The sequence below is a fragment of the Paroedura picta genome, chromosome 9 (assembly GCF_049243985.1).
Source record: "Paroedura picta isolate Pp20150507F chromosome 9, Ppicta_v3.0, whole genome shotgun sequence".
Lineage (NCBI taxonomy): Eukaryota > Metazoa > Chordata > Lepidosauria > Squamata > Gekkonidae > Paroedura > Paroedura picta.
In genome coordinates this window covers 38,661,934-38,673,385 of record NC_135377.1, presented here as the reverse complement: position 1 = coordinate 38,673,385, position 11,452 = coordinate 38,661,934, and the positions used below count along the sequence as shown (strand labels likewise).

Below are 11,452 nucleotides of genomic sequence, written 5' to 3'. Positions count from 1 at the left end.
CATGCACCAGGCTTTGGTTGAGGTTAGCAATGTCTCACTTTCAAAACATTTAAAATGACCTCAGGAACAGCAAGGATGTCAAACTTCAGATGTCAAATTCAAAATCACAAGTGTCATACTGATAACACTATTTTCACAAATGTCATATTGATTAATTAGGTAAAAAGAAAACCAGAAATAGACATGTTTTAATGAAAATAGTGCTTTGGGTTTCACTCTCAACAGCAGAAGGTCTTATGAATATATACCTGTTGATATTTTAAGGTATATATTAACATGAGTGTCTTCTGTTGAGAGTGAAAGCAAAAGCACTACTTATAAACTGGAGGCATACAAAGAAGGGATTGTAGTTCTAGTTTCTTTTCAAGATAGAGAATACAACTAAAGTTAACTCTATTGTCAGATTTAGAGAAGCCATTATTTCATATTCTCATACAAAGTTATAACCATAACAGTCCTGCTATTTAAAACAACTAGGGAGCACTGAAATCCAAAGGCAATGTTTCTGAATCTAGTGCTGTAATCCCTGAAATTTATTATGTGATTTTCAGGGCTATGTTATACTATCTGAGAAATCTTTATTTTTAATGAGTTGCTGGCACAGGTATTGGTAATTTTCAGATTAGTTTAGCGTTTTATTTCAAATGCACACATTGTCCGGGTTTGTGCAAGCAATGAAAACATAAAGGATAGAATTTGGTCAATACATTCTATGGTCAGTGATCCTATTACATTCAGTGGAATCATCACTGTTCCAGAGAACTGCGTTCAAACTCTAAGAAAAAGTGCTTAATAAATGTGGTAAATGCACTTGGCCCTGACAAGTCAGCAACCCATTTGCCTGTTTTGCATTCTTATAAACTATTGATATAAAAAGAAGATACAATGTGTACATTGGTGGCAGATGGCCCATAAAGGCTAGTACTCACAGTGGGTTAAAGCTACAGGAAAACTGGAATTGTTTTCCTGGAAAGCTGCATGAACAGGTTGGACAGCCAACTGTTGTGTATGGTTCAGCTCTATGATATTGGCTCTGATCAGAAATGCTGTACACAAAAGGCTAAAATTAGTACTACTACAGAGTCAGATGGAAAGTCACATCTGGATTTAGGAGAGCCAGTCATAGCCATTCCCTTTTTAGAGAATTCCTGGTCTTATTATATTGCCAGGATTCCCATAGTTGGCATATGATGATGTCATATGTTCAGTCATGTCCAACCCTCTGCAATTCCATAGGAAAGCTTCTGCCATATATCTCTGTCAATGACCACTTTTTTTAAGTTGGTTCATGGTCATTCCTGTGTCAGCTTTGATCATGTCAAGCCAGCGGATCCTTTGGTGACCACATTTCCTTTTGCCGCTGACCATGCTGAACATTAATGATTTTTCTAACGAGTTTGATTGCATGATGTGTCCAAAGTAAGTGAGCTTTAGCCACAATATCTTGCTTTCTAATGACATAGTTGGTTTGCTCCTCTCTAAAACTGTCCTGTTGGTAACTTTGGCTGTCCATGGTATTCGCAGCATTCATCTCCAACAAGAAAATTCTATGGAAAGTTGGCATATGGATGTGATTTAATGCATTCCTGGCAATTCAGTTGCTTCATTTGCAGCTGGATGCTATGTCAGTGCCTAACTGTGGGAGTCAAACCTCTGATCATAACTTGCTCACTCCAGGCCAAGTAGCAGAATCAATCCAAGGGTGTGGGCATAGCGAACCAACTGTTCTACATGTGAAAAATTTTACAATCTGTACAATTAGCTAGTGGATTGGAACAATAACATCTTAAAATGGAAGGTTGTGTAGATGAGCAATTGATTCCACATTGATTAAATGATTTTTTGATGTGAAATGTTGGGCCTCATAATGGAGATTGAAGATCCATTCTGCTGCCTTTGTCTCATAGCCCTTCTCCAATTGTGGCAGCAGAGTTTTGTGTACTATCATGTGTGTACTATCCAAGCCTCACCATCAGGTAGCTAGCTATCCATGAGATACATGGCATTCTTCCACGGTGTTTTTCAATGTGAGGAGTTGATAGGAGATCTGGATTTTGATTAGGGTACTATTTCTGTTATACTGATTTTTGGTAGTGCTTTTTGTTTATTTCTTTTCTGTTTGGTTATTTTGGAGTCCCCAAAGTTATTTTTCTTGCCCACCAGGAGGCAGGAGTACTGCTTTCAGAATGTATATAAAATATTGTAGAATGTTAATAATATTTTTATTTACCTATTGTCTTATTTAAAACTAGAAAAGAAGCCCATTTTAAAAAGAAATAAAATGGGCGCTAGGGCCACGCTTCCGGGGGCTGGGACAGCGTGGCAACTGAGCTGCGACCTGGGGCAGTCTCCCGGCCCCGGGAAGAGGCTCGCGGCACCACAGACACGGCGAGGCTGTTCCCGGGGGCGGGAGAATGGCACTGGGCAGCCACCCACACGGGAACAACGCAGGGCCTTCTCCCGGGCCGAGGGGCCGCATGCAAGATGCGGCGAGACTGTTTGCAGGGCCGGGAGAAGGGAGGGGGCCAGGCGGACAGGCGGCGGCGACCAGGGTTCCCCCCCACCTACCGTAGAGGAGCTTCTTCTGGTGAGAGCAAGGAGGCATGAGCAGGAGTCCGCGCATGCGTGGTCCAGTGGAGCGCCATGGTGGCTGCGGTGCAGGTCGCAGGGCCTAGCCGCGGTGCCGCAGGAACGCTGACAGCATCATGGTAAGGAGGCCATGGGAAGGAACGATTGGGGTGGGGGTGGGAAGGAGCAGGAGGGCAGCAGGGCGATAGGCGCTCGGTGGGCGTCGGGTTGTGGTGGCGGGGCAGCGGTGCGGGAAGGGTTCGGAGTGCTTGAGGGTTGGGATCGGAGGGTGGGTTCGTGCATGTTTGTGTGGTGTTTTTGTAAATTGGCTGTGGGGCGAGAAGGGGGATGGGGGGTGAGAGTTCTGGTGCCTGCATGCGTGTGCGTGTTGGAAATGTAGGAAGCGGCAGGGATGCGGGAAGTGGTCTGGGGGCGAGGGGGGAGTGGGCGTTGGGCGTGTTGCATGTTTGCTTGTGGAGAAGCGGCGGTGTTTTGTGTCAGCGTAGTTGGGGGGGTGGGAAAGGAACAGGGAGGAGAGGTCGCCGGGAGGACTCACCGGCTCAGAGTTCTTCTTTGTCTGAGCGGGGAGTCCCCTGGCGGCCGAGGCGAGGCTGGGCCAAGCGGCCAATGGCCGCTTGGCCCCCGAGTGGCACTTCGCCCTTCTGAATTTTTATCCTGGACAGAGCCCGCCCTAACTCCTCCCCAGGAGGCCTTAGCGCTTTATTTAATCCGCTCCACAGGAGCGGTTAAAGATGTATTTTTCTTGCAATATGTACTTCCCATTGAATTATCACACACTGTGATTCATTTCAAATTTTCACTTGCTCATTGTGGTGGAAACATATTTTGTTAAGATTTCTGCTAGTCTTTGACTGTAATAAACTTACATATTTATATATTTAATCTTTAGTACTAATAATGTCAACAAAGTCTGAATGTTTTTTGCTCCATGTGGGAATAGACCAGGTGCTAGCCTTGTAAAATTAAGACTCAAACTTTAATATATATATAATACAATTCAAAACACATTTTCCTTAGAATTTTCTCATTATTTTTTTATTGTAAGGAGTTTAGGGATTACAGCACTAGGGATTGCAGAGGAAATCATCCTAAAAATTCTACCTGATGTGTACGTCCACTAGATCATTTTGAAAAGCAAGGCTCTTTTCTGAATTACTTTAACATGCATTTCAGAATCAGAGTTGTGGAGGAAGTACTGCAGGATTTCGACTGCCATATACTGGATCAGCTTTTAAACTGACATTAGTTCTTAATTTGAATTTATCAGAAAGAATCATGAATGAAGACTAAAAATAACCTTCCTTAAACATTTCTTGTAGCCACTTCTGTAGGTTAATATTCTTTCATCAAGGTGCTTTCAGTGGATGAATGATGGAGGTAGACAGCCATGGGAAAGCAGTGAGAATGTGCCTCTGCCAAGTCATGGCAGCCAGGATCATAATGTTCCCTGAAAGGAAGGAGGCACATTTCATTCCATCATGCAGAATGTGTATGATGAGAATGGAAATGGAATATCTAAAAATCACGATTTAAGTGCATCTTGTAATTTTGTTGAGCTTTTAAAACATGTAATAACTTGACCAATGAGGAATGGGATAAGTGATGTAGAAGCATGTCTGCACAAAGTGTTTCTGATTCAGTTTCAAAGATTCAAGAAAGCTGAACTTTTATTGGTCAAACATTCTGTGGTCAACCTGCAATCTGAACTCTGGGGTGACCAAGCATTCATAGGAAGGAAATGATGAAGTGAAACTTTGCTGATATTGCCACTATGATTTTGCTCCTCCACAGAGCAGGCAAGCACATCTGGTTTGGAACTAAAACACATATGGCACTAGTCATTGCCAAACTGCATGAGTTTTGAAAAAAACAGTTGATTTCATGAAAGAAAACTTTCAAGACAACTGACAACAATGTACAGTATACAGACATCACACCAAATGTAGGTCAGACAATACTTAAGGGAAGAACCACAGAGGTACAGTTTAGTAACATATAATCCAAACTGAAAGCAAGATAGAAGCAAATGCCAGAGGGAGTGAGAATGACTGCCTCTTAAACAGAAAAACGTTGACAGTGCATTTAAACCTCTTCTGGAACAAAACAGTGCAATGAACCACAAGAAGGATGATACCCAGAATCACACAGATTACTAGTACAGATTGTGAGCGCTATACTTGCTAGACTGTACAAAAATAGCCACCCTGAACCCTGGACAACCTCATCAAAAATTCAGCCACAGAACATAAACAAAGTAAACCAGGAATCATATATCACATGCATGCCATTTACCATTACAGATACATAGACACATTATGCAGAAACAGGCTATTTTTTTAGTCTAATGTGCTATTTTTTTAGTCTAATGCTATCACATCACCAGCATACATTCTGACTAGCTCTTCCCCATCCTCTGTTAACATCATCCATCCTAAACTCGGGGCTGAACACGGAAACCAGGAAACTAAGGAGAAGAGCCAAGAGTAGTACCTGATAGCACAAGAACAGTGTGGGGCATTTCCCACGGCTTAAAAATAGCACAATGGTTGCTGATTGAAAACGCTACTAATTTGCCATAACGCACGACGTCGTAAACAATCTGCAACAATCCTGAAACCGACCCGCAAAAAGCGCTTCGTTGTAGCGCTTCTAGGGGAATCCAGAAAACTGGATTCACCCTCCGGATAGCGATACACTCCTGCAACCAATCTGCAACAGTAGCGCTAAAGACCTGTGCGTTACCATTGTTGCGGGTTCTTCAAAGTCCCTCCTCCCGAGCCTGTCCTCCAAACTTCCGGCGAACTGTTCGCCATTTTTTTTTTCTCCGAGCGAGCGGGGATCTACGAGGCAACGGGACAGCGACTGGCTTTCAAGCACGATCACTTTCGGAAATTCTGCCCGGACACCACAAGAGTTTTTCACAAGCACAGTGGCACACACCGTCACGTTCCCAAAATTTGCCCAAAGCTTAAAACCCCGTCTACCATCGGCCAGTCCTAGCGGAGTCAACGTACAGGGAGCATTTTAAAAAATTTTCCTCTGAGCGTGCCAACGAACATTCGCCGCTCGCAGTCTCCTGCTTAGCTTAGAGGGGTTCAATAGACATGATTCGTGGTGATTTCATGAGGGGCGGCTTATGTGTAGTGGGTCTTTGTGTGGTTCCCAGTGCGTGCTTGTGCTTGGGTGCGGACAACCCCTTCCATTGGCGGCTAGACCTCCGGCAAGCGGAGTTGCCGTCCCCCGTTCATTTTAAAAAATTTTCCTCTGAGCGTGCCAACGAACGGTCGCCGCTCGCAGTCTCCTGCTTAGCTTACAGGGGTTCAATAGACATGATTCGAGGTGATATCATGAGGGGCGGCTTATGTGTAGTGGGTCTTTGTGTGGTTCCCGGTGCGTGCTTGTGCTTGGGTGCGGACAACCCCTTCCATTGGCGGCTAGACCTCCGGCAAGCGGAGTCGCCGTCCCCCGTTCATTTTAAAAAACATTCCTCTGAGCGTGCCAACGAACGTACGCCAGTTACATGTCATGTTTGGTTGATTTATGCTGTGGCTGGTGAATATTATTGGGGAACTGCCGAGTACTGCCGCACTTGCTCTCGGTTGAACACCGGCATGCGTTTGTGTAATGGCGGACATTTTCCTAAAATGGCTCCCGCTGCATGTTCAAACTGCTCTTCTCGCGTGTAAACGAATACGCGCATGCGTTAAGTCAAACAACAAGGGCGCCAATCTGGCCATTAGGAGCAGATCCTGTTCCCGCGCGAGGAGTTTTGAACGTGACATGTGACCTGATGTGGCCAATGTGCGTGTCCCCTGCTGCCCTCCACCAATCAGGAGCCGGCTAGTCCCTTTGTCTTTGTGTGCGGGAAGGTATATGATCCGTTGCACCCTGCACCTCCCACCACCATTTTGCTCAGCTACTAGCAAAAGCAACATGGAATCGTCTTCTCAAGCCTCGTCCGTCCCTGCAACCGGCCGTGGCCCAACTTGGAGGGACGCGGAGATCAGGGACCTGATCGGGATTTTCTCGGAGGAGAAAATCCAGGACGCGTTCCAGTCCTCCCACAGGAATAGGGAGGTTTTTGAACAAGTGGCTATTAAGATGCGCGCCCTGGGCCACAACAGGACCGGCCTTGAATGCCGGTCGAAGACCAAGACAATGAGGGCAGAGTACATGAGAGCCGTGAACCATAACAAGGGTTCCGGCAACGAAAAGGTGACCTGCCCCTACTTCGAGGAGCAGCGCCAGCTGTACGGGGACGGGGAAGGATCCGGCAGGCCGAAGCGCGTCGGCCGGAGCCTTAAGGTGGTTCGGAAGCCGGCTGCCCCGGTCGAGGAACCACCCGCTGAGGAGGATCCCGGCGAGGGAACCTCCTCCAGCTTTCGCCCTCCACCCCCCGTCCAGCAACGAGCCGCGGAATCGGTAACGCTGGACCTGATCGCCATCGTTCCTGGGGAGCCAGAGGAGGCTCCTGAGCAAACGCCCCTTGCCTCCGGTAAGTGATTTTCTTTTTATTTTATATTTCCTTTTAAGCAAATGTGTGTTCTGACGTTTGGGCATCGTTTTCTCGTGTGTTCGTTGCAACGCATAATACGGTAGGCTGTGGAGAGCTTGCTGTGGTTACTATTTGAAACGGTTTTAATTTTATAATTTTATAATTTAATTTTTAAAAGATTTTAAAAGAAGGTAGGCTGTGGAGTGCTTGCTGTGGTTACTATTTGAAACGGTTTTAATTTTATAATTTTATAATTTAATTTTTAAAAGATTTTAAAAGAAGGTAGGCTGTGGAGTGCTTGCTGTGGTTACTATTTGAAACGGTTTTAATTTTATAATTTAATTTTAATTTTTAAAAGATTTATTAAGATGGTTGGCTGTGGAGTGCTTGATGTGGTTAGTATTTGAAACGGTCATGTTTAACCAACAGCCCCAAAATATTTGCAGCATGCCTCGCCCATAGGCCTTCTGCAGTACTTTGGCTCACAACTTTGGGAGCTTGCTTTGTGGTTCATGGTGTATGCTTGCTCGTTTTTCACTATTTTCTGCTCTTGTCCACAGAGACACAGTTGCCAGGGACGGGGCCCCTAGAGTCTCCAGCAGCACCTGACGTGGATAGTGATTCGGGGGCATCAACTAACATTGGTAGGTATTAGTAAAAATAGGGGGGGGGGGCTGTTTTAACTGCTTTGTGCTTTTCTGTTTGTGCAGGGCAGCAGCACTGCTAAGAGAAAGAAGAGAGTCCCTCTGCGTTGCTGGTGTAGGCTTTGAAGCTGGCTTTGCCACCCTTTGGTCCTAGATCTGTTTTTTTTCCTTTTTTTGCAGATTTCATACCCGGAACACAGGAGGAGGAACAGCCTAGGGTGCTTGGACCTCCTGCCCGGCGCAGGCGGATACAGATTCAAGATGGTGAGCGTGCATGACCTGTTCCTTTCGAGCCATAGCTGCAGGACAATGTCGCTAGGCACTAACCATGTGCTCCCTTTTAATTGTTGAGAGTCCTGCTGTGCAAGTAGGCAAAAGTAAAAGCACACCATGGGCAAACAAACAATAGCCATGTGCTCGCCGGGGATTGTTTAAATTCTTGGCAGGAAAACACGGGGACAAAAAAGAACACCATGTCCACCATGGTGTGTTTTGACTTTATTGATGTTACTAACAGTTTTGTTTCTCATTTTTTGCCAACAGAGGTTCTTTCAGATGAGGAGGAGGAACCACCCCTGGCTCCAGGCAGCCCACCACCTAGAGGTGCGCTCCCAGCAGAGGAGAGGCTTACGAGGGAACGCGGCAGGCTGAGGCGCGTCTCCGTCTTGACAAGCGTGGGAGAGAGGCTCCTTGAGCACTGCTATGAGGAGTCACGGCGTGCCGCGGCCGCTGACCAAGCCATGCTCACACTCATTGCCCAGGAGGGGAGAAAATTGAGGGCAGTCCTTAGAGAGACAAACCAAATCCTACGCGAAGGCGTGGAGGAGGTGCGTCTGATAAGGAGACTCATGGAGAGGGCTGTAGCGGTCATGGAAAGGGCCTACCCTCCACAAATCGCCCCCCCACCACCACCCACACCAACACCACCACTTCCAGCACCCACCCCACCGACTCCCTCTCAGAATGCCTCCACCCAAACAAGAAGGAGGACTATTCTCGGAAAGAGAAAAATAAAACCAGCAGACAAGTACTCCCCCTCCTAGTTTTGCCCACTTTTTCTATTTCATGTTATCTGTGTTTTGTTGTTTGTTGAATAAAGTTTATATTTTTGACTCTGTCTCTGTGTACCCTACTGTAGAATCTGCAAGGCTGAAAGCGGCCTCTCTAGTGATTGTGTATATTGTGGTACTGCTGTGTGGGTTGGAGGTTGGAGGGGTGTTAGTTCAAGGAGTTTTAGGAGTGTGGTGTGGGGTTAAATATGTGCGAGTTTAAGAAGTCACACTGGAGTCTTGTTATAAAATTTGCAATAACATTTTATTTTAAAAAACATTTTAACAGGGGAAAAACATTAGGGAATGAAACTTGGAGCCCCACCAGCACCACCACCCCCCACCCCCCTGGAAAACCAATTTTTTTTAACAAAAGTATACATTTAACAGGGGAAAAACATTGGGGAATGAAACTTGGAGCCCCCCCCCCCAACCCCTACCCCAAAACACAAACAGGAAACAAAACTCAGGTCCCACCGCTCCCCTCCCCAGCCCCTTCCATCGCCCTAACTCTCCTGCACAGCCGTCCCACGGTCCCCCTAACTTTGCGCCGGAAGAGCTCTTCGTCCTCCTTCTTCTTAACTGTGGGGAGGGAGAAAAAGTACACATTAGTACCACACATATTTTCAAATTTCTTTAGTTTACATGCATACACTTTTAAGTGGCCTTAGCCACAGTGTGAGAAGAGTTGGGCAGTGGGGAACATAACCTACGCTCTTCCGCCTCCCTCTGTTGCCTGTGCTGCTCAATCTCCCCTTTCAGCTCCGCCACTTGAGCCTCCAGGGAAGTAACTCTGGCCTCCATGGCACGCAGCCTTGCCTCCACAGTTTCAGCTATAGAAATCAAACAAAGAATTTGATCACACTCCAAAAGGAAGCATCACATCAGGCTCCCATATGGCTCCGTGTGGGTACACACACATGGGTCTCCCTCACAGACATAAAACTCTCACCTGCAGCCTGTCCCGAGGTGGAAGGTCCCTCTTCCTCCCCCTCCTCACGCTCAGGTGCTGTTGCCAGCTTGGATGGTGATTGTGTGGCTGGGCAAAGAAAAAGACAAATCATAATTAAAAGCACACAAAACAGAGATGAAACACAGCTGGTGGACACACCACAGTTAGAGTCTAAGCGCATAACCAAAGTGGTTCTACAGTACTGGCTGGCTAAGTCTGAGGGGGTTGACAGCATCTAAATACTTTCTCGAATTTCATTGGGGACAGTAGGGGAAAGAGGCAGCTAGTCATTCCATGCATGTTTAAGGGCAAAACACAACGAGGGCAGCACTCACCCATATGCCTCCTCATGTCCAGGGGGGGCTTCCCAGCCTTCTCCCATATTTTCACCATCTGGTCGTGGAAGACCGTCCTCCCACTTGGCTGCGGGATCCCCCCCCACTGTTCCAGACTGTTTAGGAAGTCCAGCTTAAGGCGCTTGAATTTTGTCCGGACCTGCTCCCAGGTCCGGACATAGCCCCTCTCCCTCAGCTTTGAAGCCAACACCAGGTAGGCACCCTTGGTGTGGCAATGGGTGCTGGCCATTAGGCGGCCAACACTTTTTGATTGTAGCACCAGCTCCAGAAGTGCCTCAGCCTCGGCGCGCTGCCAGAAGGAGCCCTTCCGTGGCTTCGGCATCTTCGGAATGACGGTTAGGGAACGAACGTGCGTTGCTCCGATCGACCACCCCGTTTTTTAAATGTATCAAAGCTGCCCACCAATAAAATTATTCCTTGGAACATGAGTGGATTGATCCTCCGGTTTGACAGGGGTCGCCAATACTTCCTGGCTACCCGCCTCCCCGAACTTTCCCCATTCAGCGCTTCCGTATTGTGTTTGTCAATTTCAGTGGGGAGTTAGCATTTAGGGCTGTCAAAGTGCTTTTGGACCAGAGAATCCCCGTTTTTTTGCTGGCAAAGTACACAAACCGCACAAGACAAGGTTAAACAAAGAACACAAAACTTTATTCAACAACAGAGTAGGAAAAACAATTAAACACGCCTCCTGTTTCTGTAGATGTGGGTGGCTATGGCGTCCCGAACCTTGCACCCCTCAGCATATATCCTTTTTCTCCTTGCTTCAGGGATGTCCTGTGTATCCTGAAGGACTACAGGTTCAGGTTCGTCCTCAGGGAAGGGGATGTTATGTCCCTTGTCCTCGCATATGTTGTGCAAAATCACACATGCGATTATCAGCGGAGTCACATTGTCAATATGTACATGGAGTCGTGACATTAAACAACGGAACCGTGACTTCAAACGTCCAAAGGCACGCTCCACTACATTCCTTGCCCGGGAGTGACTGAGGTTGTAGTGGCTCTGCACGTCCGTCCTTGGCCGCTTGTAGGGAGTCATGAGCCAGCGTCGTAATGGGTAGGCTCCGTCCCCGAGGACCAACGCCGGCACACGCACGCCCTCAATGGTGGCGGTGGGGTTTCCTGGAACAAAGACCCCTTCGTCCATGGCTTTCCTGAGGTTGGATTCCCTGAAAACAAGGGCATCATGCCTCCTGCCACTCCACCCCACCTCGGCATCGATAAACCGGCCGGAGAAGTCCACTGTTCCTTGCAGGAGAACAGAGCAAAAGTCCTTCCTGTTCCCGTACTCTTTTATGCTTCCCCCGGGGGCACGGATAGGGATGTGGCTTCCATCGACGGCCGCAAAACAATGCGGGAATCCAAGCC

The 11,452-nt window shown here is 47.1% G+C and overlaps 2 protein-coding genes across 2 annotated transcripts; one reads left to right on the top strand and one right to left on the bottom strand.

Moving 5' to 3' along the window:
* Positions 1–5,159: 5,159 nt before the first annotated feature.
* Positions 5,160–8,784, top strand: LOC143844791 (uncharacterized). The gene is made up of 4 exons (XM_077352438.1): positions 5,160–7,084; positions 7,645–7,728; positions 7,909–7,992; positions 8,272–8,784. Exons 1-4 carry the CDS (start codon positions 6,463–6,465, stop codon positions 8,769–8,771), a joined length of 1,290 nt encoding a protein of 429 aa, XP_077208553.1. The 5' UTR covers positions 5,160–6,462; the 3' UTR covers positions 8,772–8,784.
* Positions 8,785–9,183: 399 nt separating this feature from the next.
* LOC143844231 (uncharacterized) lies at positions 9,184–10,569 on the bottom strand. The gene is made up of 3 exons (XM_077351204.1): positions 9,730–10,569; positions 9,491–9,610; positions 9,184–9,359 (listed from the first exon to the last, which is right to left on the bottom strand). The coding sequence occupies exons 1-3, from the start codon at positions 9,962–9,964 to the stop codon at positions 9,244–9,246; spliced, it is 471 nt and encodes a 156-aa protein (XP_077207319.1). The 5' UTR covers positions 9,965–10,569; the 3' UTR covers positions 9,184–9,243.
* Between the last annotated feature and the right edge of the window lie 883 nt (positions 10,570–11,452).

Bases quoted from the DNA above. Each gene is read 5' to 3' on its own strand.
- LOC143844231 (XM_077351204.1), bottom strand. From the start codon at position 9,964: ATGCTGTCAACCCCCTCAGACTTAGCCAGCCAGTACTGTAGAACCACT. The intron at 9,611-9,729 runs GTGAGAGTTTTA...TGATTTCTATAG, and splicing joins CACCTCGGGACAGGCTGCAG to CTGAAACTGTGGAGGCAAGG. The intron at 9,360-9,490 runs GTAGGTTATGTT...CCCTCCCCACAG, and splicing joins ACAGAGGGAGGCGGAAGAGC to TTAAGAAGAAGGAGGACGAA.
- LOC143844791 (XM_077352438.1), top strand. From the start codon at position 6,463: ATGATCCGTTGCACCCTGCACCTCCCACCACCATTTTGCTCAGCTACT. The intron at 7,085-7,644 runs GTAAGTGATTTT...TCTTGTCCACAG, and splicing joins GCAAACGCCCCTTGCCTCCG to AGACACAGTTGCCAGGGACG. The intron at 7,729-7,908 runs GTAGGTATTAGT...CTTTTTTTGCAG, and splicing joins GGGGGCATCAACTAACATTG to ATTTCATACCCGGAACACAG.